The 21,539-nt window shown below is 44.4% G+C and overlaps 1 protein-coding gene across 1 annotated transcript in view; it reads left to right on the top strand.

The window, feature by feature from the left end:
• Positions 1 to 21,245, top strand: part of nmbr (neuromedin B receptor) — a 32,396-nt gene extending 11,151 nt beyond the window's left edge. Inside the window, exons 2-5 of the mRNA XM_069657362.1 lie at positions 3,366 to 3,507; positions 4,031 to 4,246; positions 19,484 to 19,722; positions 21,022 to 21,245. Of these exons, the coding sequence (XP_069513463.1) occupies positions 3,366 to 3,507; positions 4,031 to 4,246; positions 19,484 to 19,722; positions 21,022 to 21,184 (760 nt within the window). The 3' untranslated portion in view covers positions 21,185 to 21,245. The remainder of the gene's footprint in view (positions 1 to 3,365; positions 3,508 to 4,030; positions 4,247 to 19,483; positions 19,723 to 21,021) is intronic.
• The last annotated feature ends 294 nt before the right edge of the window (positions 21,246 to 21,539 follow it).

Below are 21,539 nucleotides of genomic sequence, written 5' to 3'. Positions count from 1 at the left end.
TGGAGGAGTGAGCACGCACCGAGTAGGTGTTGAGCATTGATCAAACTTAGTTCCAAAAGAACGTTTTCTAGCTGATGCTACAGAGTGAACATTTATCACTGCACTCACAGCTGTGAGAACAAATGTCCCGAGCACTGTGGCTTCAGCCTCAGGAGCTTCTCTGTGAGTGAAGAGCAGAATAATGCAGTTACTTAAATCAGTGTGTGTGTGTGTGTGTGTGTGTGTGTGTGTGCTCAGCAACTCGCTGCTGCGACTGTGTGAACACATGAATGTGAAGCAGAAGGTGTCACGTTTCCTTGATTTAATTACGTATGAATCCTCCACAGTTACACAAATGAGAGGCTTCAGGAGCAGAGCGGACAGAGTCTTTATTTAAGTCACTGGTCCTGGAAAGAAACGCTCAAGGCTCTGACTTTGTCTTTGTGTATTTATTGTCTCTGAATGAAATCGTGTAATGACGCAGTGAGTGAATGAGTGTGGATACAAACACACACTTTGTGATTAACACGGGACTGTATGGGAGTGAATTGTTCACCCAAAATAAACCAAACTAAACTTTAATTGCAAAGACTCTGTTCACCTTCGTACCAACACGTTCTCAGCAGTCGTCAGCTTCAGTAACGTCTGTGAACACACCAGGATACCTTCTGTGTTCACAGACCTGTGACCTGTGTTTTTTTCTCCAACATTTAGGGGTCACAAATAAATGAATAAAGGGTTTACTTTATGTGCAGGGCAGCGCCATCATTCTGATTCAGACAGATTACTGAGGTCCACATTGCAGCTCCTCAGAGACAAACACATCCTGGGGGACCGTCCCACAAGGTTATCCTGCAGATCACTGCCTGTGTTTCCTGCTGCTGTCAATAAGTGGACATTTTTAGGGGGCATTTGGTCTGAAGCTTGAAATATTTTATTAAAATATCTGATTTTGAGATACACTTGTTGCCTTCTTGTTTCCTCTTCATGCAGTCTCTTCCCACATATTTTACCACCTTAAAAAACACGTACGTGACTGAGTGAGTCTGGACTAAATGTGCCAAAATGAGCCGCCTGGGGACAAATGTTAAACTTTTAGCTCTTACGTGACATAAATATTTGATAAGGCATCACATCCATAAAACATGGAAGTGAGATATGACGAAATGATGTGAGATTTATGGGTGAGAAGTGTGAGACAGAGTGTGAAGTTCAGGCTGAATGAAATGAGACCTCGCTGGGACCCTGTTTGTGGAAGGAAGAGACGGAGTCGTTTTTATGTGATGATGTGGAAGGAAGAGGAACGAGGCGGTGATCTGACAGGACATCATTTCTGATCCAATAAGGAGGAAACACACTTCAGTAATTAGACCAGCTCGAGAATCATCCTCAGTGTGTTCAAGCACCACCAGCAGAAAGAGGGTTTGATATCAAATTTATTATTTTAGCATTTAAGTGATGCTCTCGTATAAAATATCTACATTTTAATTATGTTCAAGTTTACTCTGACAGACGTACTTCACTGTCAGCAGTGATGGGTAACGTTACTTTAAAGTAACATGTTAGATTACTTTTGTGACTCGTTCCACATCAATCAATCAATCAATCAAATTTTATTTGTATAGCGCCAAATCATAATGTGTGTTATATCATCAGGACGGCGTGTCGCCTGCTGTACGTCTACCTCTGAATGTATCGACTCTACTGTCTCTGCGTCGCCTCGGTTACGGCCCATAATCTGTAACTCTGCAGCCTGATTACAGCACTGACAGACGCAGTATAACCTTTACAGCTCTTTATGAGCTAACAGTCTGACAGTGAACTGGGCAGAGGCAGACAGTATTAGGTACAGCTGTTTCCATGACAACAATACAACACAGGCTCTTAGTCCCACCAGTGTTGTGGAGCTGTGTTTAGCTGCAGATGATTCTTCACATGTGAAGTCGAGCTCTTCACAGCTGACGAGCACTTCTCCTCCAGACACAGCTTACATTTCACCGTCATGTTGTTCTCGTCCCTTTCACCCAAACATTCAGAATAATGTGAATATTTACACAAAGTAAACGCTGTCCTCTCTGACAGCTTGCTAGCTGAGTTAGCTAGCTACGCATACGCACTGACACAGCTGTGTTTACCTTCTGCTGGTGCACAGCGACCTGCCAAGAAGGAGGAGAGAAACAGAAACAGAGCTTCAGGGAGTTTCTGTTTCTGTGGAGACAAAAGGAAAAGAGAAATACAGTGATTTATTTTACAGTAACAGATTACTGTTTATGAGAAAGTGACTGAATAACAGATTACCTGACTGGCAGAACCAGCGGGTTACCCCCACACTGACTGGGACTCCTATTATGAAAAGAGAGAACGAAGAGAGCGGTGACATGTCAGACAGATACGATCAGAAGGATGATTGAAAGCAGATAAAATGACAGGAATGTAGTGTCAGATATGAGATGGACTGATTGGTTGGATCACAGTAACAGACAGCTGTCACTCACTTCTATAACTTCATCCCAGTCTGTGACGCCGTCCAGCTGAAGCACTGATCACTGTTCTGTTGTTTCCTGTGTTTGTCCTGCGCTCTGCAGCCACAGCCGTCCGATGGCTGCTGGAGTTTCTCATTAACCGACACAGCGCCCGGAGCCTCGCACACGGCCTGCAGAAACACGCTACTTTACATTATGAGATGATTTATGTTCAGCTGCAGCGCAGAAAGCCTGAACGGGACCTGCGGCCTCGTTACATAATGCTTTCTACTCTTTTATTAATGCACGTATCCACAGCGGCAGCCTTTGAGCTCTAATTCATTATTACTCTAACAATACGTTTAATTATTAACTCACAGATTTATGTTCTTATTTATTCCCTGCACTGTGTGAGGACGCGTGGATCTCCCTCAGCATCACAGGAAGAGGAAGTTACTTTGTTTTGGTAGCTTTGGGAGGTCAAAGGTCACAGGTAGTAGATGAGGAGGGTTCAGTGGAACTGCTGCAAACTGGAGTAATGCACCCTGGGAGGTGACTTGTTCTGCAGGGGCAGCTGTGCCCTCCAGAACTGCTGCAAGGTGTTTTACCTGAGTGTGCTTCTTTTTTTTGTTTGTATGTGCTTCAGGACGATGATGTTCTGGTGTTGTCATGACAACTGACAACAACAGCTCATCATCCTAACCAACAGCAGATTTGGCACACACCAACTTTACCAAAGGAACAGAGTTCAGTCCCTCTTGTTATCTGCTGGTGATCGCGTGTTTGACAGACACTTTTCTGCCCTTTGGTCATTTATATTTTAAATATATCCATCCATCCATCATCTATGAGTCCTGTGAGTCCTGACGTCCCGGACAGTCCGGACGTCTGAGCTAACCGAGGACCTCTCTCCGTCTCCTTCAGGTACAAGGCGATAGTGAACCCCATGGACATCCAGACGTCCAGCGCTGTCTTCTGGACGTGTCTGAAGGCCGTCTCCATCTGGCTGCTGTCCGTCCTGCTGGCCGTACCTGAGGCTATTTTCTCTCAAGTCGTCACCTTGCAGGTAAAACAGACGACACAGAAAATACAGCAAATAAAACAGTAGCACTTCTTCTGTCTTCTGCATGGTGTATCTGTCTGTGACACAACCATCGACCACATCGCCCCGGATCGGACCAGAGTGTGACCTTGTGTACGTTCAGACGGGATGTTTGCTGTCCATCACTTCCTGCTGAAGGCCGATCGCTGCAGCGTCGTCTCTGCAGGTTTCCCATCAGAATAACTTCACCCCCGACGGCTATAAACGCTGTTAGAGTCAGATTTATGAACGACAAGTGCGTCCATTTGACTCTGCAATCTGTTTTATGATCTTTACTAATGTGTTGTTATGTCTGTTCTCTCCTCTCAACCTCTGTCCTTCTCTTCTTTCTCCCCATTCCTCCTTAAATGATCCTTCTTTCTTTCGTCCTCCTCCTTAAACTTTCTTTCTTCTCTGCCTCCTCTTTCTCCCGCTCTCATCTCCCCAAACTCCTCACCTTTACTTCTCCTTTTCTCTCCTCCTTTCTCCTTGACTCCTCTCCTCTCAGGGTCACAGGGACAACACAAACGTCACCTTTGTGAACTGCGTGCCCTACCCGCTGTCCAATCAGATGCATCCAAAGATCCACTCTGTGATGATCTTCTTGGTTTACTTCCTGATCCCTCTGGCCATCATCTCGGTGTATTACTACCACATCGCCCGCACGCTCATCAAGAGCGCCCAAGACATGCCGGGGGAGATCAGCGAACACACCAAGAGACAGGTGAGCGGGGGGGTAACGTTTGTTCTGTCTGTACTGTTACGTATTTTTTTTACATATTCATGTATGGCTCATTAGCACTTTGTGTTATAGCATTAGGATGTAACAGTGAGCTGTTGTTCAGGGAAAGTGACCCTGACTACTTTTTAATAATAAGATACAACTCGATGTTTCCATCTGAGCCAGTAAACCAAAGTCTGAAGACGGACTTCCTTATGCGGGAAACAGGACCGCCTGAGGAGCACGTGAACGCACCGTTACTCGTTGTGGCTCCAAACGTCCTAAAATGGGAACGCTTTATTTTGAAAGTTTGACCTGAAGTCGGTCATTAATTATCACTAACATGCTCTCTTTATTTTGAAAGTCTAACAGGAAGTGATGTATTTATGATTGTTTGCTTCACCGCCGAGGTGAAGGTCTCTCGAGCATCATGTCTTTGGTCGGGCCAGTGACGTAGCTGCTGCGTTTGGCTGGTTGATTCAGTTACTGAAGTTTGATATATTTTTTAAACATTATCTGTGAATGAGTATTTTAGTGAATCATCATTTTACCTTTTTCATTTAAAGTATTCATATTTATTGAACAAAGAGAAGTTTAGTGTCTCAGGGCTCAACAGGGACGCGGGGCTTTTTACACTTTCAGGGTTTAAGAGACTTCAGTAAATATTTCAGCCATGAGGGATCTTCAGTGTCGGCCAGGGTGAGTAAACACTTTACAGCGGCTTGATCTCCTCAGATGGAGGAGAGGAGGAGGAGGAGGAGGAGGAGGAGGAGGAGAGGAGGAGAGGTCAGGAGGAGGGGAGCTGAATTATTAAAGACGAGCAGCAGCAGGTCAGATCAGGAGTAAGTGATCAGTGATGGAGCGGCACGGTGCACCTCCGGGGGATACAACCATCATGTGTACTATAAGGAAAGATTCAGTTTGATACACAGCTCCACTTCTGTCAGCATCATCAACAACAGAGTCTCCCTCACCTGCTCACAGCTCACCTTCACCTGCTTCTGAGTAACACAGCTGATGACAGTCAGCTCCAGCGGCTCATGTTGGTGGACTCGGACACGAGGATGATGTCTGGTCTCTGGGTGGTGGCTGCACTGTGGCTGGGAAACGTCTGCTGCCGTTCGAGGTCCACCAACAGTTGCCAGTCTCCTGCTGAGGTCAGGATGCCTGCAGGCGTTCTTCAGTTGAGATGTGGCTGCTCTCCTGCTCTGACAGTGATGGTCTACTTGGAGGGTCGGCCCGCTTCACCCGCTCAACTCAATGGCTTCAGCGATGGCGGTCAGTACCTGCTTTTGAACAGCAGCTGAGACTTGGACTTGTTCTAGATTTCGACTTGTTGTTGATGTTGACTGAAGTGGTTCCAGGTGATGTGACGTTGGTGAGTTTCATCCTACTTCAGACCTAACAGGGACTTTGTTTATTTCTATCAGGATGGACACCGTTGACTTTAGACTCGACTGATAAACATGATTTGAGACAGGACTTGAACTTTGAACCCACACAAACTAAAGAAAGACTCCTGAAGTTGTAGTATAAGTAAACGAACCAGCGCCCGTGCTGTGGCTGTTGTTGTTCCTCTGTGTGGAGCCCGTTAAGCGAAGGTGTCGACACATAAATACTGAAGAAGTCATTCGGTTAAACAAAGCGCAGAGCCGCAGCAGAGCTGAGGGCACTCTCTGCAGTGAGTTTGACCCCTTGAAACCTCGGGGTTAATGGAGACTCACTGACTAGCAAACAGTGAATCAGCTTCTGACGCTGCGAGGAGGAGGAGGAGGAGGAGGAGGAGGAGGATCAGGTCAGTGACATGTGAAAGACTAACTGAGTGTCGTCAGTGTATCTGTAGTCAGCTGTAACACCTCATCTGTTCCCTCAGCATTGTACAAAGATTACAGACACAGCTGTCGTCTCTAACTTTGACCTTTAACCTTCTGTTAAAACTATGACACTTCCTGTCCTCTGAGGTGAAACTTCTATGCTTTTAGAAAACAGCTCCTGAGGCCTGCGTGGCGCTGAGGGTCAGGTCGCATGCAGAGTATAACTAACACTGGCTTTGCATCAGCCGAACACAGGAGAGGAGGAAGGCATGCATGCTGTGTGCTGAGGACTGCACACTCTGTGTAGGTTAGTGTTACGTAGCCAGTGAGCGAGTCGAGCTGATGTCTGAGTGGGTGTGTGCATGTCGATGGCATGCCGGACGTATGATGACCTTTAAACATGTTGTCAATCAAGATAAGCTTGAGACGTGTAGCTTTTGATTCTGTGAAGGAGGTTTACAAGCAGAGACGCCGGCAGTGAAGGCAGCACGACTGTGGACTTGTGCTCAGACGTGCTGTGTGTTGATCAGAGTACAGTGAGCGGCTCTCTGAATAAGTCCTCAAACACAACCTTCCTGGGTCGAATACGCAGAAGATTTTCTGGAACTTAGTGTATGTTTTGAAGGTCACGTGAAGCCTTCAGTCTTTATGCTTTTTAGTAACTTGTACTCTCAATGCACTCATGGTTCATGAGCAATGCTGGTGTAATAAAGTTTCAGTGGATTATCAACCATTAAAACAGGTGACTGTGAATAGATTCACAACCTGACAAACAGCATCATTTCCTACATTTATTCTCTCCTCGCAGATGATTCGTCTCCTTTATTCCTGTGTCTCCGTCCCTCCGTGTCTCGCTGATCACGTCACATTGTTTGTCGTCTAATTCATCTGATTACAGTTAAATCCCTGTGTGCCTCCTCGTGGGGGAGCGATGCTATCACTGTGAGAACACGGCGCCCGTATCTTCACATCTACAGAGGTTTGAAGCCAATTCGTCTGGTAACTGCAGACGCCCACATCAATACGAACACGCCTCCTGTCTAATCTGAGAGCAGAGCTGATTCACACACAGACCACAGCAGCTACATCTTTGATTTATTTATTTTTATTTCTGGTTTTCACGCACAAACATCTGTTATTATCAAAGATATGGCACACGCACATCTCTCTGACCGACAACCAGTCAGAAATATGTTCTTTTAAAGTAAAAAGGAGCCTGAGCAGAGAAGTTAGGAAGCAACTTTAGGAAGGCAAGATGAACTAATTAATATTAAAAAAGGATAAAAATACTTTTGCTCAATAAAGAATCATCAAAAAAGAGAGAAAAGGACATAACGTCACATTACTGCAACATAAACTTAGAAAGCGTTTAGATCTTTAGTAAAATACGACGACTTCCTTCTGGAATGAGGTGGTCAGGAAGCTGCTCCTTCAGATGGATTTTTAGGAATCAAATCCTGAGATCAAGAAAACTGTCATGTGATGGGAAAAAGTCTTTCAGCAAACTGACTTTATTGGAAAATTGAAAAGAGCAGTGGTCCGAGGATTAAACCCTGAGGCACTTCGCATGTGTCAGACTTCTGCTTTTGAAAGGGACCTCTTTTGAAAACAGTCGCAGAAAGCTGACTTCCTTTGGAAATATACCTGGGCTCACTCGATTCAGGAATAAATGAGTCAAGATGTAAAGGACGGAATATTTACAGCGTGATAGGAATAAAGATTTAAGACATTTTCAAAGACGTCAAAGGATTATTGATGACTTGTTTTACACCTTGAAACATGACTTTACCTCAGACAGTCACAGAACAACTTTATTACTGACTCCTCACTTCAGCAGCATTTAAAGTCACAGCTGACTGACAGCTCAAAAACAACAACGTAATTGAGAGCTCAAATGTTTGACAGAAAAAAACTATAATTCTCTCAGTTGGCTGCAGAATCAAAGATGGAGGCCGTTAACAGAAAACAACTTTGCTTTTTGACGTCCTGGAGATGTTAGGGACCGTCTACTAATGATGGAAAGGACAGAGGGCGGGAGGTGTAATTGATTTTAGGTGTGAGTCAGTATTTGAAATGCAGAGCTTCCAACACTTCAAAAAGAAATTCTCCTGATGAATCCATTAACCTTCACATTCAGCTGACACGTTCAGCCTCTCACTCAGAGGATGTTCCTGCTCTGTAGTTTCTCAGTGGTCAGTGCATCCTCAGTGTGCGTTGATTCATTGAAAGTGACAGCTGATTGACAGCTGCTGGATTCGACAAAATGATAGCAGGAGCAGGCGGCGACAGAACCTGCCTCAAACCTGTCATCACTTTCTGTGTGGTGTGGCTGCAGGTGATGCAGAGAGCAGCACACTGAGCTGGCAGGCGGCCATGACTCAGGCTGCGACAGCCTCACGCTGACTTACAGCATAAAAAAACACAGCTCCAGACTCTTACTGCGGTGTGCCATCACCTGCAAGAGCCAGGGAGCAGAGTGTTAGGGAGTTCAGACGAAGTTACAAACTGGTGTGCAATTTTTGTATAACATGCGAGACGTCCAGTTCACTGGGACAAAGACAGTTTGGGAGATTTGGTTATTCAGTCAGGAACACTCGTCATAGATTTAACTGCTACAGCTTTCCAGGGAGCGCAGTGCAAACGCCCCTGGGTGTACAGAGTGGACAAAGGGCTTCAGACTGGAAAGGCGGAGGCTGGGGTGGTGGGGGCGAAGCATCGCCAGCAGCAGCACAACAGTTCTGAAAGAGACAGAAAACTCTGGTGCGACTTCTCTTAACTTTAAAGTAAAGTTTAACCGCAGACACTAAATGAAACCTGGTCCTCTGAGAGTCTCTGATATTACGTGTCCTCTTGTGTCCTTCAAAATAAAAGCATCAACACTGTGACAGTTTAGTGACATCGCCTCCCTGCAGGTGAATTATCACCGCCTCCTTAATAACTCAGTGCGTCTGCATCGTCTGCAGACGCCATCAGCAGCCCGCCGAGGCAGCAGCGTTATGATCTTGGCTTTAGCACTGTGGAGTATAACAGACTGTATATTGGTCTCATTCTTAAAGCTGCACTGGGAGGATTATTGTTACGCTTCAGCTGAGATGTGACTCATGAGCGAGCTGCAGTGACTGAGAGGTGTGGGGTGAAGCCTCCTGAGGGCAGAGCCGCAGAGTGTTCTCCGCTTGTTGTTCTGTTTGTGACCTCAATGTCGCTCGCAGCCTGAAGAAGACGCATTTATACCATCCGAGTTGTTTGTGTGTGCAGCAAAAGAAAAACAAGTTTGCAACTCCTGTCACCAAATCCAACATTAATAAGTGACGGTCCACGACGCGCTGTCTGAGCTTCATCTGTGTTTTCTGAACAATTAACATCAGCACAAAGAAATGAGTGTGTCTAAGATGCTTCTCAGACTGCGGCCCAAAGATGAGAGCAGTTTTTAGATTGTTGGATGAAGTTGCGTGATAAGAGCTGCCCAGATTAAAGTCAACGAATCAGTTCCTCAGTGGAGAAGAACCTCAGTGGAGTCTCTGCAGATTCATCTGCGTCACTGTAGACGAGCAGAGACGGAGCGACAGCATGAAGTCTGTGATCTTTACAAACAGCAGACGTCTTCTCCTCAAACACGCTGATTTAAGAACACTGACTCTGGTGCTCTTCTTCAGCTGACAGGCTGTGAGCTGAGCTACAGCGATACGTGTGTGTGTGTGTGTGTGTGTGTGTGTGTGTGTGTGTGTGTGTGTGCGTGTGTGTGCGTGTGTGTGTGTGTGTGCGTGTGTGTGTGTGTGAAGAAAGCAACGCTAGCTGTGAAGGTAACACAGAGGATGATTGATAGGACAGGTGTCAAGATTGGAAAAGTGAAATGAAGCTGTACTTGAAATCTATTGCTGCATGGACTGTGTGCGCAGTAGCCTGTATGTATTTTGTACACTGTGTGTGGACTGTTCTTTTTGCCTCTGTGTCTTTATGTGCTTGTGCTCCTCCTCTCATGAATTTCCTATCAATTGATTTAAGGTCTCCGACCACCTTCTTCTAAAAGTAGACTGAAAACATATTCTCTTGAAGCTGTCATGTTAGAAGTCGACTCGTTGGGAGGGTTTGTGTGTTTGTGTGTTTGTGTGTTTGTGTTTGGTCGAACGTGTCTCGGCTGTTCGTGGCATTTGCGTCCCGTACCGTTGGGGGTCTGTTGGTTTCTCTGCTGTGTCCTGTTTGTGGTGGTCGTGCCTTTACTACTAAACCTTTTACCTTTAACTTACATGTCTTACTTGATCTGTTTTCTGTACATGTTTTATGTTCCTATTTTATGCGCTTGGCATGACCTCTGCCTGTTTTTAGTCCTAAGCACATTCAGTCTGCGCCTGTCGTATGAAATGTGCTACATAAACAAACCTTGTCTGCTGCTGATGGGCTGAATGTCACCATACAATGCCGATAAAATCTTAGTCTAAAATATGACCTCACTTTACAATATCAAGAAGGTAAAAATCTGCATTTTTAATTGAGTAGATTTACTAGATCACTAAATGTCCAAGATAGAAGCTGTAAAATTAAAAATCACCTGAGAAGCTGAAATGTAAAAAAGTTTTTAAATTTTTATGTTTTTAAGCAATGCAAATGCAGTGTGCATTGAATACATGTTTGGGGTCAAAGGTCAAATCGGCTGCCATGTTTTTAGTGCATTAAATACCTTCTAAATACATGTACGATTAGTGCAGCACCACATTTATATCTATAACACATTTGACTGAATGGTTAGGACAAGGACCGTCAAAGTAACGTGTTCATATCAGATTTATTCATTACAGGAAAAAGTCAGAAAAATGAACAGATGAATCTCTCTGTTGTCTCCCCTGACCTCAAACATCACACGGAGACACACGGCACAACGTTACCTTTAAGTTATTAATATGTTATCCATCTGAGATCGATCAATCAGTGAACAGTCTCCCCTCACTCTCTCCCGTACCTGTCGCAATGAGGGTCTACACACACACTCTGCAGAGAAACACACACACACACACACACAGACGTCCTCTGGTTCGTCTCTATTGTAAATTGATCGTATTGTTGATTGATCGTCTTTTCCTTTTGAATGAACCAAATCTGTGACTGTTTTAAAGCTTGTTGTCTCAGCTTTACCGTTTGATTCGGTCTTTGTCATCCTGTATCTGATATGTTCTGTTGAAGAATACTTACAGCTTATAGGCAGAGCTACAGTTAGCACTGCAGAAAGCAGCATGAAGCCATTGACTGAGATGTTGCAGGGATACAAACTGTGTCACATGAGCCGGAGGATAGACAAGAGAACACACACAATACCTGCAATTGTATTAAAGCTCCTGTGCATTCATTAACAATAAACAATAAAGACAAAAACAACAACAACAATAATAAAGACAAAAACAACCACAATAAAGATTAAAACAACAACAATAGAGACAAAAACAACAACAACAAAGACAAAAACAACAACAACAAAGACAAAAACAACCACAATAAAGATTAAAACAACAACAATAGAGACAAAAACAACAACAACAAAGACAAAAACAACAACAACAAAGACAAAAACAACCACAATAAAGATTAAAACAACAACAATAGAGACAAAAACAACAACAATGAAGACAAAAGCAACAACAATAAAGACAAAAACAAAGACAATAAAGACAATAAAGACAAAAACAACAACAATAATAAAGACAAAAACAACAACAACAAAGATTAAAACAACAACAATAGAGACAAAAACAACAACAACAAAGACAAAAACATGTCAAGAAAGTACAAAAGCACCAAGTAACAAACGAGACACAGCAGAGGTTTTTTTTTTCTGCTTCTGATTTAAAAACGAAGAGTTCATGTTTATTCATGAAACGTCGACAAAGACAAACCCTCGAGCAACACACAGTTTAGAGGAAGAGCTGTGTGTGTGTGTGTGTGTGTGTGTGCAGTGAGACAATAGAGTATTGTGACGTCCCTCAGATTCAGGTCTGTGAATGAAGTCTGGCAGTTTTTCATTTCCTCCTCAGTTTTTCACACAAAAGTACAAACTGTGTGTGTGTGTGTGTGTGTGTGTGTGTGTGCATGTGTGTGTGTGTTTTCCTAATACTCCACCAAGATCAGTCAGGATGTACAGAGGGTTGGATTGATATCTTAAGTACCAATACTACCAATAATCTGCTGCATTATTCATTTGAAAGGTAAAGACATCAGAGTGATTTTGATCAAAGAGGCGTCCTGTGTTTTCTTCCTGCAGCGTTTGTTGCTGCAGCCTCAGACAGAGCTGCATCTTTGATCCTCTGCAGCTGCTGGGTACATGCAGGCTGTGATCGGCTCGTTAGAACGAGAGCACGCACACACAAAGACACCTATATAAATGTGTGTGACTGTCGGATCAGAACACGTCTGGTATTCTTAGCTGACTTTTGTCTTCAAACATTTTCACTCTGTCTAAACGTTGCTCTGTCACACGCTGCACATTTATGCTCCTCTATCTTTTTCTCTCTGAAGTTTTTATGGCCGACATGACAGCTCCCTGAAAGTGAGTCCAGACCCTCTCTATCGCCCCCTGCTGACTGGCTGCAGTATAGCTCATAAAGCCCGCCTCCTCCATGTTAACAGATGGGACATGAGTCAAACTATAAAATCAAAATACACGTCAAATAAATTTTTCTCAAACATGGTTTCTGTCATTATAGTTAGTTCTTATCATGCTGATTTATGTCACAGTGTTCATTTTTATGACAAGTTCACTTTTAGTTAGTTATTTGATGCTGTAAAAAGGGGGTGTGGCCTCATGATTGACAGCTCTGTTGACAAATGGGGCTCCTGCAGCGTTCTGTTCCCGAGTAGCAGAGTAGAGGAGGAACGGCGAGAGGAGACGTCACTAACACTAACACTACAGTCATTGAGAAGCTGTTCTGCTGCAGACTGAGCCCACCTGAGGGCTCCAACACGCCAAGGGCACAAGGTGAAGGTGTGTGCCGGGTAGAGGAAGGGGCGGGACAAGGACCAGCACAAGGAAATCATCTTTTTCGATCAGCACGGTTTTTAGCATGCTGTCATTAGCATTTAGCCTGGAAGCCCTTCTGTGATTACACAGCCTCACAGCTGCTAGCATGACTGCAGACTGTGTTATATCAAGAGTGTCCCTGTATGAGTCCTACATGTTGTCTAACCACACACTGACACAATGAGGCTTTGTGTCGTGATCCGTTACATCACTGTCACATCCTTGAACACAAGCGAACCCTCCTCTCAGACTTAATCAATGACTCATATAATCAATACATCTTTCCACTCACTCTCATTGTTGCGCCCTGCTAATTTTGGTCTGGCGGCTCCACACAGCTCTGGTAATCTCTCCTGCTGCTTCCAGCTCCTTGAGGCTGACCAGTGCCCAGTGTGAGGAGCTGTTAGCTCGGATCAGTACCAGGATTTCTCTGATGGACACCAACTACCGGCGTTCTGTTTCAGCTGTGGAGCGCCTGTCCGTCTGTTTCCGCTGAGTGGCAGTTTCACTGTATCTAACAAGTCACAGGTGGGCTGAGATCTGTCTCACTACAGCGCTATGAAGCCACAACAAACAGATGTTACTGAGATTTAATGACAATAAACAGGCTGAGAGGATGCTGAGAGAACTACAGCAGGAGGCAGGGTTGTTAAAAGGCTGGGTTGATGCTTCGTCAGGTCTGTCTGTGAGACGACAAGAACACAACTTTAAAACGACTGTTTTTCAAATGGAGTTTGGTTTGACCATTTCTAATGCAACATGTCAGAACAGTTATAGGGTTATATAACTATATAACCTCATCAATATGGGCTGTAAGCAGTGGGGTCTGGTTGGCAGATCTTTTTTGTTCCCCCACATGGCTGGAGGAGTTCTTACGGCCCGCCTGCTTCTGCCAGAATGACCAGATTGTCAGTTCGAGCCTTGGACCAGACGAACACTTCATCCTCCCATTGACTGCTCTGTTTACACTTTAATCACTGAATCACCGTGGTATGAGAACACTGTCATCTCTGTGAGTCGATCTTTTATTGCTCCTTTTTGTTGGACATTGTTCAATAATATGTCAGTCAATCATTTTCTAAACGTTTTTCTCTCTCTGTGAACGCTGAGACACAGCTGTGTTCTCTTTTCATCGTTAGTAGTTAAAGGAATTAGTTTGAAGCCTTTTCTGACAGCGTGATGGATGCAGAATGTTTAACGCCAGCGTTTACACAAGAGCATGATGGGAAACTCCATCCTCTTCTTAGCAGTAGCTGTATTTCATCTGAAAACCCGACAGGACTTTCCACACCTGGAGCATAACAGAGGTGTGACAACTTGACGGCTCGCTGCACCTCGCTCACCTCACTCACCTCAGCTGTCGATGCGTCTAACGTGCCTCTAATGGGAGCTGGCAGCACAAATCTCCCAGGTGGCTTTGCAGGCTTCCTCCTCTGTGAGCAGCTCTGCAGGAGAATGATGAACATTTATCATCGAGCTGACGGGGAACTTCATCACAGACTGAATGTCCCCACAGCTGCAGGTGTGCGTGGCCTGAACACACAGGAAGTCTCATAAAGCAATGTGTATTCTTACCTCTGGAAGTACACATGTGCTTACACACAATTTCACATAATCCCGGCCTGCGGATGAGTTGTGGCTGCAGCTGCAGGTGCCAGAGAGGATGTTGGGAAAAACGCCAAACTCTGCCCGATGACTGGCAGCAAATCAGAGCAAAGAGAAACGAGCAGCAGCCAGGCTGCGGAGCGGAGACGACCCCTGCTCCGTCAGTCTGACGCTGTCTCACTTTTCTTTAGTGTAGTTTTGTTTCTCGTCTTTGAGAGGCGAGTCAGTCGAGGTGAGCCGCCGCCAGGTGCTCTCAAACTTAATGATGATAAGCCGGAGCCTCATCTGCTCTTCTTGGAGCAGATTCTAATTAATTAAGGTTCATTGTGAGGATTCTCAAGTCCTCCACCATCCAATGTTTTTACTGGCTGGCACAATCTCCTCATTGTGTGCAAATGACTTTCTGATGGAGTCGCAGGGCGAGCTTTCCAGAGCATCCAGAGGGTCGAAATCCAAACAGGAAACAATCGATGGCCACATTTCTGCTCAGCAGCAAACACTCCGACACCCTGAGAGGTTAAAGCTACGGAGCCTTAATGCGCGAGTCATTACGTTTTACTCCGTCTTCCTGTGAGAACGAGTTACTTCAGTAGTTTTATCGAGATCTTGACTTATTTATCTCGAGATGACAAAGATGGTTTCTCGTGATAACGGGATAATTATCTGTCGATGTAGAAACAGAACAACAGGCTGCTCACTGAGGTCACAGAGCAGGACGTGCTGCCATCGCCCACACTGATCAGGTCAGTTAGGCTTGTTCCATGTTTGTTCGGTGCTTCTGCAGCTCTGAGGATCGACTTATGATCACCTGACGTTACGGTGGGGCAGCGCGGTTATCTCGAGATAACAAGAGATAAAGAAACAACCAGAAATGACTCATTATCACCAGAAAACGGAGTAAAATGTACGGATGCATGTCCGCTTTGGGCTAACGCTGTTTTAACACGAGAACCACCAACGGGTAAAATGTACCCGCAGCTGTCTTTTGATCGTATGTCACTTCCTTTCCAGGAAATATTGAAGCCCCCCCAGTCTTTGACTGTTCCTCAAAGTATGTTCGGTAGCGCCCCCTGTTGTTACAACATGTCAACATGAAGCCAGACCTTAGACTGACTCAGTGCCCTGAGTGACGGGGAGTCTGGGCGTCTCTGGATGCTGTTGGTTTGTTTTCTGTGAAGCAGCTTGTTCACAAAGTGCTTCATTGTTTTATATATTTCATTGTCATGTCGTCACTTTGTAAGCTGCATAAAGACACCACATCTAACATTTCATTACACAACTTTGTGTTGTAAAATGATGAACCTTGAAAATCAATACATTCTAAAAGCAGGTCAATTTTACCCATCGGCGGTTTTCGGTACACTGTGACCCCTGGTGGTTCAACTGTTAAACTATCAGCAATGATAATAAAAGTGAGACTTTTATCCCTCTCTTTGCCTTTCAGCATCAGAAGCATTTCATTTGTTCCAAGTGCAGTCAAAAAGAAAATACACCTTGGCTTTGTGAGACAATCAATACCACTCTTCTTCTTCTTCTTCTTCTTCTTCTTCTTCTTCTCTCTATACTCGGATAAACACTAAACTTTTTCCCCCAAATTAAAGAAACCAAATATAAAATGTTAATTAGTTAGTTAAAGTGTGTTTGGAAGGTGGCCCGTCCTCGGGGCCAGGCTTTCTGTCTCCCTGTTTCCAGTCTCGGCTACAAAATGTCATGTTTATACAAAACATTGTGTTAATGTGTGTCTTTGGGGTTATAAAGGATCAGAATCCAATGCAACATTTGTCTAACACAAAATTACACAAATAAGAAACTAGAAAATAGATGCAAAGGTCGAGCAGCATCTCCCATGTTGCCACGTAAAATTGTGATTTTTGTGTATGGAGTCTGGTGGCAGCGAGCGATGTAACGTCTGTTTGTGTTCCTCTGTAACAAAAAGGTCTATCTCTGTAGGGATCCTTTCTGTCATGTTGTCACACACTTAGAATAACAATCCGAGCCTGTCAGTGGAAACTACAAGAACTTTTAGTGGACGACCTTTGACCCATCGAGGATTATGTTGCAGCCATGACAGCTTGTTTCACTGCTGCAGGATGAACACATCGACTGGAGACATTAAAAACCTGCTTTAACCGTTGAATCATTTAGACAGCGGTGTGTTTGAGATGCTGCAAATACTCCTCAAGTTTAATTTTATTTCAAAGTAAAAGTCTGACATGTGTATAAATGGTTTACACGACAGCACAGACACAAATCCCTGAGGTTCACCAGTCACGCTGCACCGGCTGATTAATGCTGACAAACTGAGTTTCCTTCCAGTTCACTGCAGAGACGTCAGCTTCACTGATTCACAGAAATATCAGAAATAACTGTCCTCCACCGAGCGCTGCGTGTGGCCTTACGTGTCATCCACATGTGCTGCAGAGTTGTTTTTCTCTCCACATATAGTGACGGCCTGAAGTCTTTCTCAGGGTAAAGGCATGCAGTTAAAGGCATGCAGTTAAAGGCATACTTTAAGTACATTATTTGTTTGCTGCTTTTATGTTGGAATTCTTACTCTGAGAACCGTCCGTCAGTTTTCCATCAGGAGCACGTCCACGTGAAGGTCAGGAGGTCTGATGTGTTTGACGTGAGCAGTACACAAAGAAGCACTTTGAAAACACTGTTGACATTTGTGTGTGTGTGTGTGTGTGTGTGTGTGTGTGTGTGTGTGTGTGTGTTCCTGTTCAGTTGAATCCGTACGTGCACAGATGACTGACCTGTGCAAAGGGCATGAGTGACATCACTGACCTTTCTCATATGTCTCTGACAATCTCTCAGCTTCCGCCTGACAAGGTCAAACTCCTTGTCCATTACGCTCTGTGTACACCTTCGGTTTTTAAACATGTCGCAGCGCACGCGTTGTCCACTTTCTTCTTCTGTCCACCTCTATTCTTGTTGACGTCCGGTTCATCAGCGGACGTTTGGTGGAAGCTCTTAGCGTGCACGTCCTTATGGGTGTCACACCTTTAGCCTTGTGAAACATGATTACATGTTTCCACATAAATAACAGACTCCTGGTGCAAACTAACTGCTTTAATGTGTGTATTTCTGCGTACAACAGTGAGACAGTATGAATGGAATGCATTACTTTGACCTGGTCATATTTTGTTAGATTGTTCAGGTTTTTAAAAACCATCCTGTGACCTAAAATCTGCATTCACCTGCTGTTCATTTAACAGCAAAATATGATGTCAGTCACATTACGTTCCTTTTTATTAACCTAATGATTTCATGGTTTTCATGACGTATCTGCAAAGTGTCGACTATTTATTTGGCTACTTTCCTACAACATCGTTCTGTTGGCCCTGTGATTGGCCTGTCCCGTTGTAACCCCGCCTCTCGCCCAGTGACAGCTGGTCTTTGGTCCAGATTTTCAATTATGTTTTTGTTATAATACTGAAAAATCAAGACAGCGATGTATTTGACACAGAAAACAGGACACGTTTTCACTTCTCAAACTGTAACTAGAACCTCCACAGTTCTTTACCAAAGGTTTGTGCAGCCATCAGGTGTGTTCACAGGGACAGAAGCAAAACACACAAATCGGGCAAATTCACATTTTTCCTCATTTCAGCGTTCCACTGTGTCTTCAAAGTGTCAGCGTTGAGATCCTCCTGATGTCCTGGCGTTGAATCAGAAATGGTTGAACTGAACTCCAAACAAAAACACTGACTGCTCAACAAGAGGAGCTGAAGGAAGACAAACAGAGATGAAACTGTCTTCATGCCACGTTGATTCAGTGATTAAAGTGTAAACAGAGCAGTCAAAGGGTGGATGAAGTGTTTGTCTGGAAGGAGTGCTCCAACTGACAATCTGGCAATTCTGGCAGAAGCCAGATGGGCCGTGATGTGCCAGCCAGGCCCCACCGGTTATTAGAACAGCCCATCTGATTCTGGGTTACACAGTACACTTACATGTTTATGTAACTTTAATATTTTCAGCCCAGGTGAAAAATTTTGACATCCTGTCGTTGCATCAGAAATGTTCAAACCAAACTCCATTCAAAAAACAGTCGTTTTAAAGTCGTGTTCTTGTCGTCTCACAGACAGACCTGACGAAGCATCAACTCAGCCTGTTTACAACCCTGCGTCCTGATGTAGTTCTCTCAGCATCCTTTCAGCCTGTTTATTGTCATTAAATCTCAGTAACATCTGTTTGTGGTGGCTTCATAGCGCTGTAGTGAGACAGATCTCAGCCCACGTGTGACTTGTTAGATACAGTGAAACTGCCACTCAGCGGAGACAGACGGACAGGCGCTCCACAGCTGAAACAGAACGCCGGTAGTTGGTGTCCATCAGAGAAATCCTGGTACTGATCCGAGCTAACAGCTCATCACACTGGGCACTGGTCAGCCTCAAGGAGCTGGAAGCAGCAGGAGAGTTCATCAGACACAGCTCAGGAGGAGGAGGAATTAATGTGCCATGTGTCATGTATGCAAAAAGCCAAGAATAAAGAATACTGCAGTGAAAGGTTTCAAAGAGTTCTGCACTGCAGATTTAGTTTAAAATATTTATTTTGTGTATGAAAATGAATTAAATCTTGTTTTTGACTAACGTATCTGTGACACCCCCCTCGCAAGTCACTGTTCAGATTAGTGGGTCACGTCAGGGGTTACATGTTGTATCAGCAGTACACAATGCACATGATGGTATAACATTAAGCACACAAAGGCAGTATATCATAATTACATGTATGTAGTTAAAGTAGACTCATCTTCAGTCTCTCTTTCGTCATCTTCTTTCATCCCGGCTCATTATATATCCCTCTGTCCTCCTCCAGATGGAGACGAGGAAGCGACTGGCGAAGATCGTGTTGGTGTTTGTGGGCCTGTTTGCTCTCTGCTGGTTCCCCAACCACGTGCTCTACATGTACCGCTCCTTCCACTACCACCAGATGGACCTGTCGTTGGCTCACCTGGTCATCACCCTGCTGGCCAGAGTCCTCAGCTTCTCCTCGTCCTGCGTCAACCCGTTCGCCCTCTACCTGCTGAGCGAGAGCTTCCGCAGGCACTTCAACAGGTTGGAGCTCTCATCTCAAATAAGGACCTCCAGATCCAAACATGACAATGTAATTCATGTGTAGTATGTTTACACATGCAAAGATTTCTGAAAGGATAGGAAGGATAAGAGGAGCCTGATGCACACTTCAGTGTCGGAGCTGATGCTGTCCAAAAATGAATTTATTGAAGAAAGAAAAACACAAAAGTTACTTAAAGCTGAGGAAGTAATAAAGTGCCGATGTGTTCAGCATAAAAGGAATCCATAATCTGAGCAAAATGAAGCAATCATGGCCTCCTCCTTTTGAATGCTCCTGTTTCCACAAAACATCCTGCCACTGATCATTATTCCACCTCGGCATGATGGAAACCCTCTTCAAATCTTATTATGCCAAGTCTCGTGTAATCCCCCAAAACTGTGACTGTCACGTTGCAGACAGTAACCTGGGGACGAGCTTTGTGCCTTCGTTTGGGTGAGATTTGCAGGCAGGTCTTGAAACTTTAGAGGCATTAAAGAAAATTGGAAAAATAAGTTGTGGCTTCAGGAGGCGATTATAAAAGCGCTGTAGCATAGAGTAAGTGCCACAGCTCACCTTATTTCTTATTACTTAAAAGGAAGTTTCAATTGAACTCTTATTGGTTCAAGTGTGAGGATTTACAGACAATTTTAAGCCTTCACGTTGTGTGCCCGGGGAGCTATTACCTAGTTCTCCTTTCTCTCTATCTGTACATGAATGCAGAATCTGTTGGCGCGACACAAGAATGTGATAGTCCAGTTGACTGGTCTTGTAAGCGTTTGTAATCCAGTGTAGTCTGAGAAGTATTAGCTAATCGCTTTGGAGCAGGCCTTGGTCATATGTATGAAAACAGTCGAAACAGGCGAAACACACTGAAATGCAAACCCATCGGCTATCAAACAATCATTTAGCGTCTCAACCCCAACTCTGTTCTCATGTCTGACATTGCTAGTTGGAATTCTTGGCCTGGACATCCCTTATCAGGTATCCGAATATTTGCGGGCCACCCCAGAAGCCCCCAAGTTTTGACTGCCGCTCCAGAAGGCTTAATCTATGTCAGACAGCAGCCAATAACTTCTGATATTAGGTCTATTTTGACCTGGTTTTAACATTTAATGTTTGAACATCTATAATAGGTACTGTGGTGCCGTCTTTCCAGATTGCCTGCACATTCAAAACTTCTTTGCACCAAATTCTTATTTTTTCTGTTAAGTTAAATCAAAAATCTGTAGTGAAAAAGTTTTCCTAAAGCATCCCCAATCACTGTCAAACTTCTCAACCTCTTTCTTCTTCTTCTTCCTCAGTCAGCTGAGATGTGGTCGAGGTCCTCGCCCTGAGCGCCAAGCTAGCTATATGCATAGCACCTCCCACATCCGCCTCACCTCCATCAAGAAGACCACGCCCACCGCTGCCATCACCACTCCAGCGGCCAATGGCAACTCCAACAGACAGGAAGTGGCTCTGTGAAGAGGGGAGGATGTGAGTCCCTGATTTTCAGATTCATTTCATCCTGGCAGTCCTGCAAACACAGGACTCCCGCCGCTACGAGACCAGGAGAGGAGTCTGGTGCAAAATGTATAAAATGTTTGTGGTTAGAGAGAAATCTAGAGGCCTTGTACCGTTGAATGATTGTACCAGTTGTTTTTGTCAAATTGGACGGACTCATCTACATCCTCAACACGGCAAAAAAACAAGAAGTGCCTCTTGGAACAACAAGGGAACCGCAAAAACCCACGCTGAAGGACTTTTCTACGGCAACTAATCTCCAGCTATATTGAGATGTGTGTTATTAAAGTGGACATATCACTTATGGTTTCAGAAG

The sequence above is a fragment of the Semicossyphus pulcher genome, unplaced genomic scaffold (genome assembly GCF_022749685.1).
Source record: "Semicossyphus pulcher isolate SPU_LCO1_2020_fin unplaced genomic scaffold, fSemPul1.0.p SCAF_11, whole genome shotgun sequence".
Classification (NCBI taxonomy): Eukaryota; Metazoa; Chordata; class Actinopteri; order Labriformes; family Labridae; genus Semicossyphus; species Semicossyphus pulcher.
Note: the sequence above shows the minus strand (reverse complement) of the source record. Positions and strands in the feature narration are given on the sequence as shown.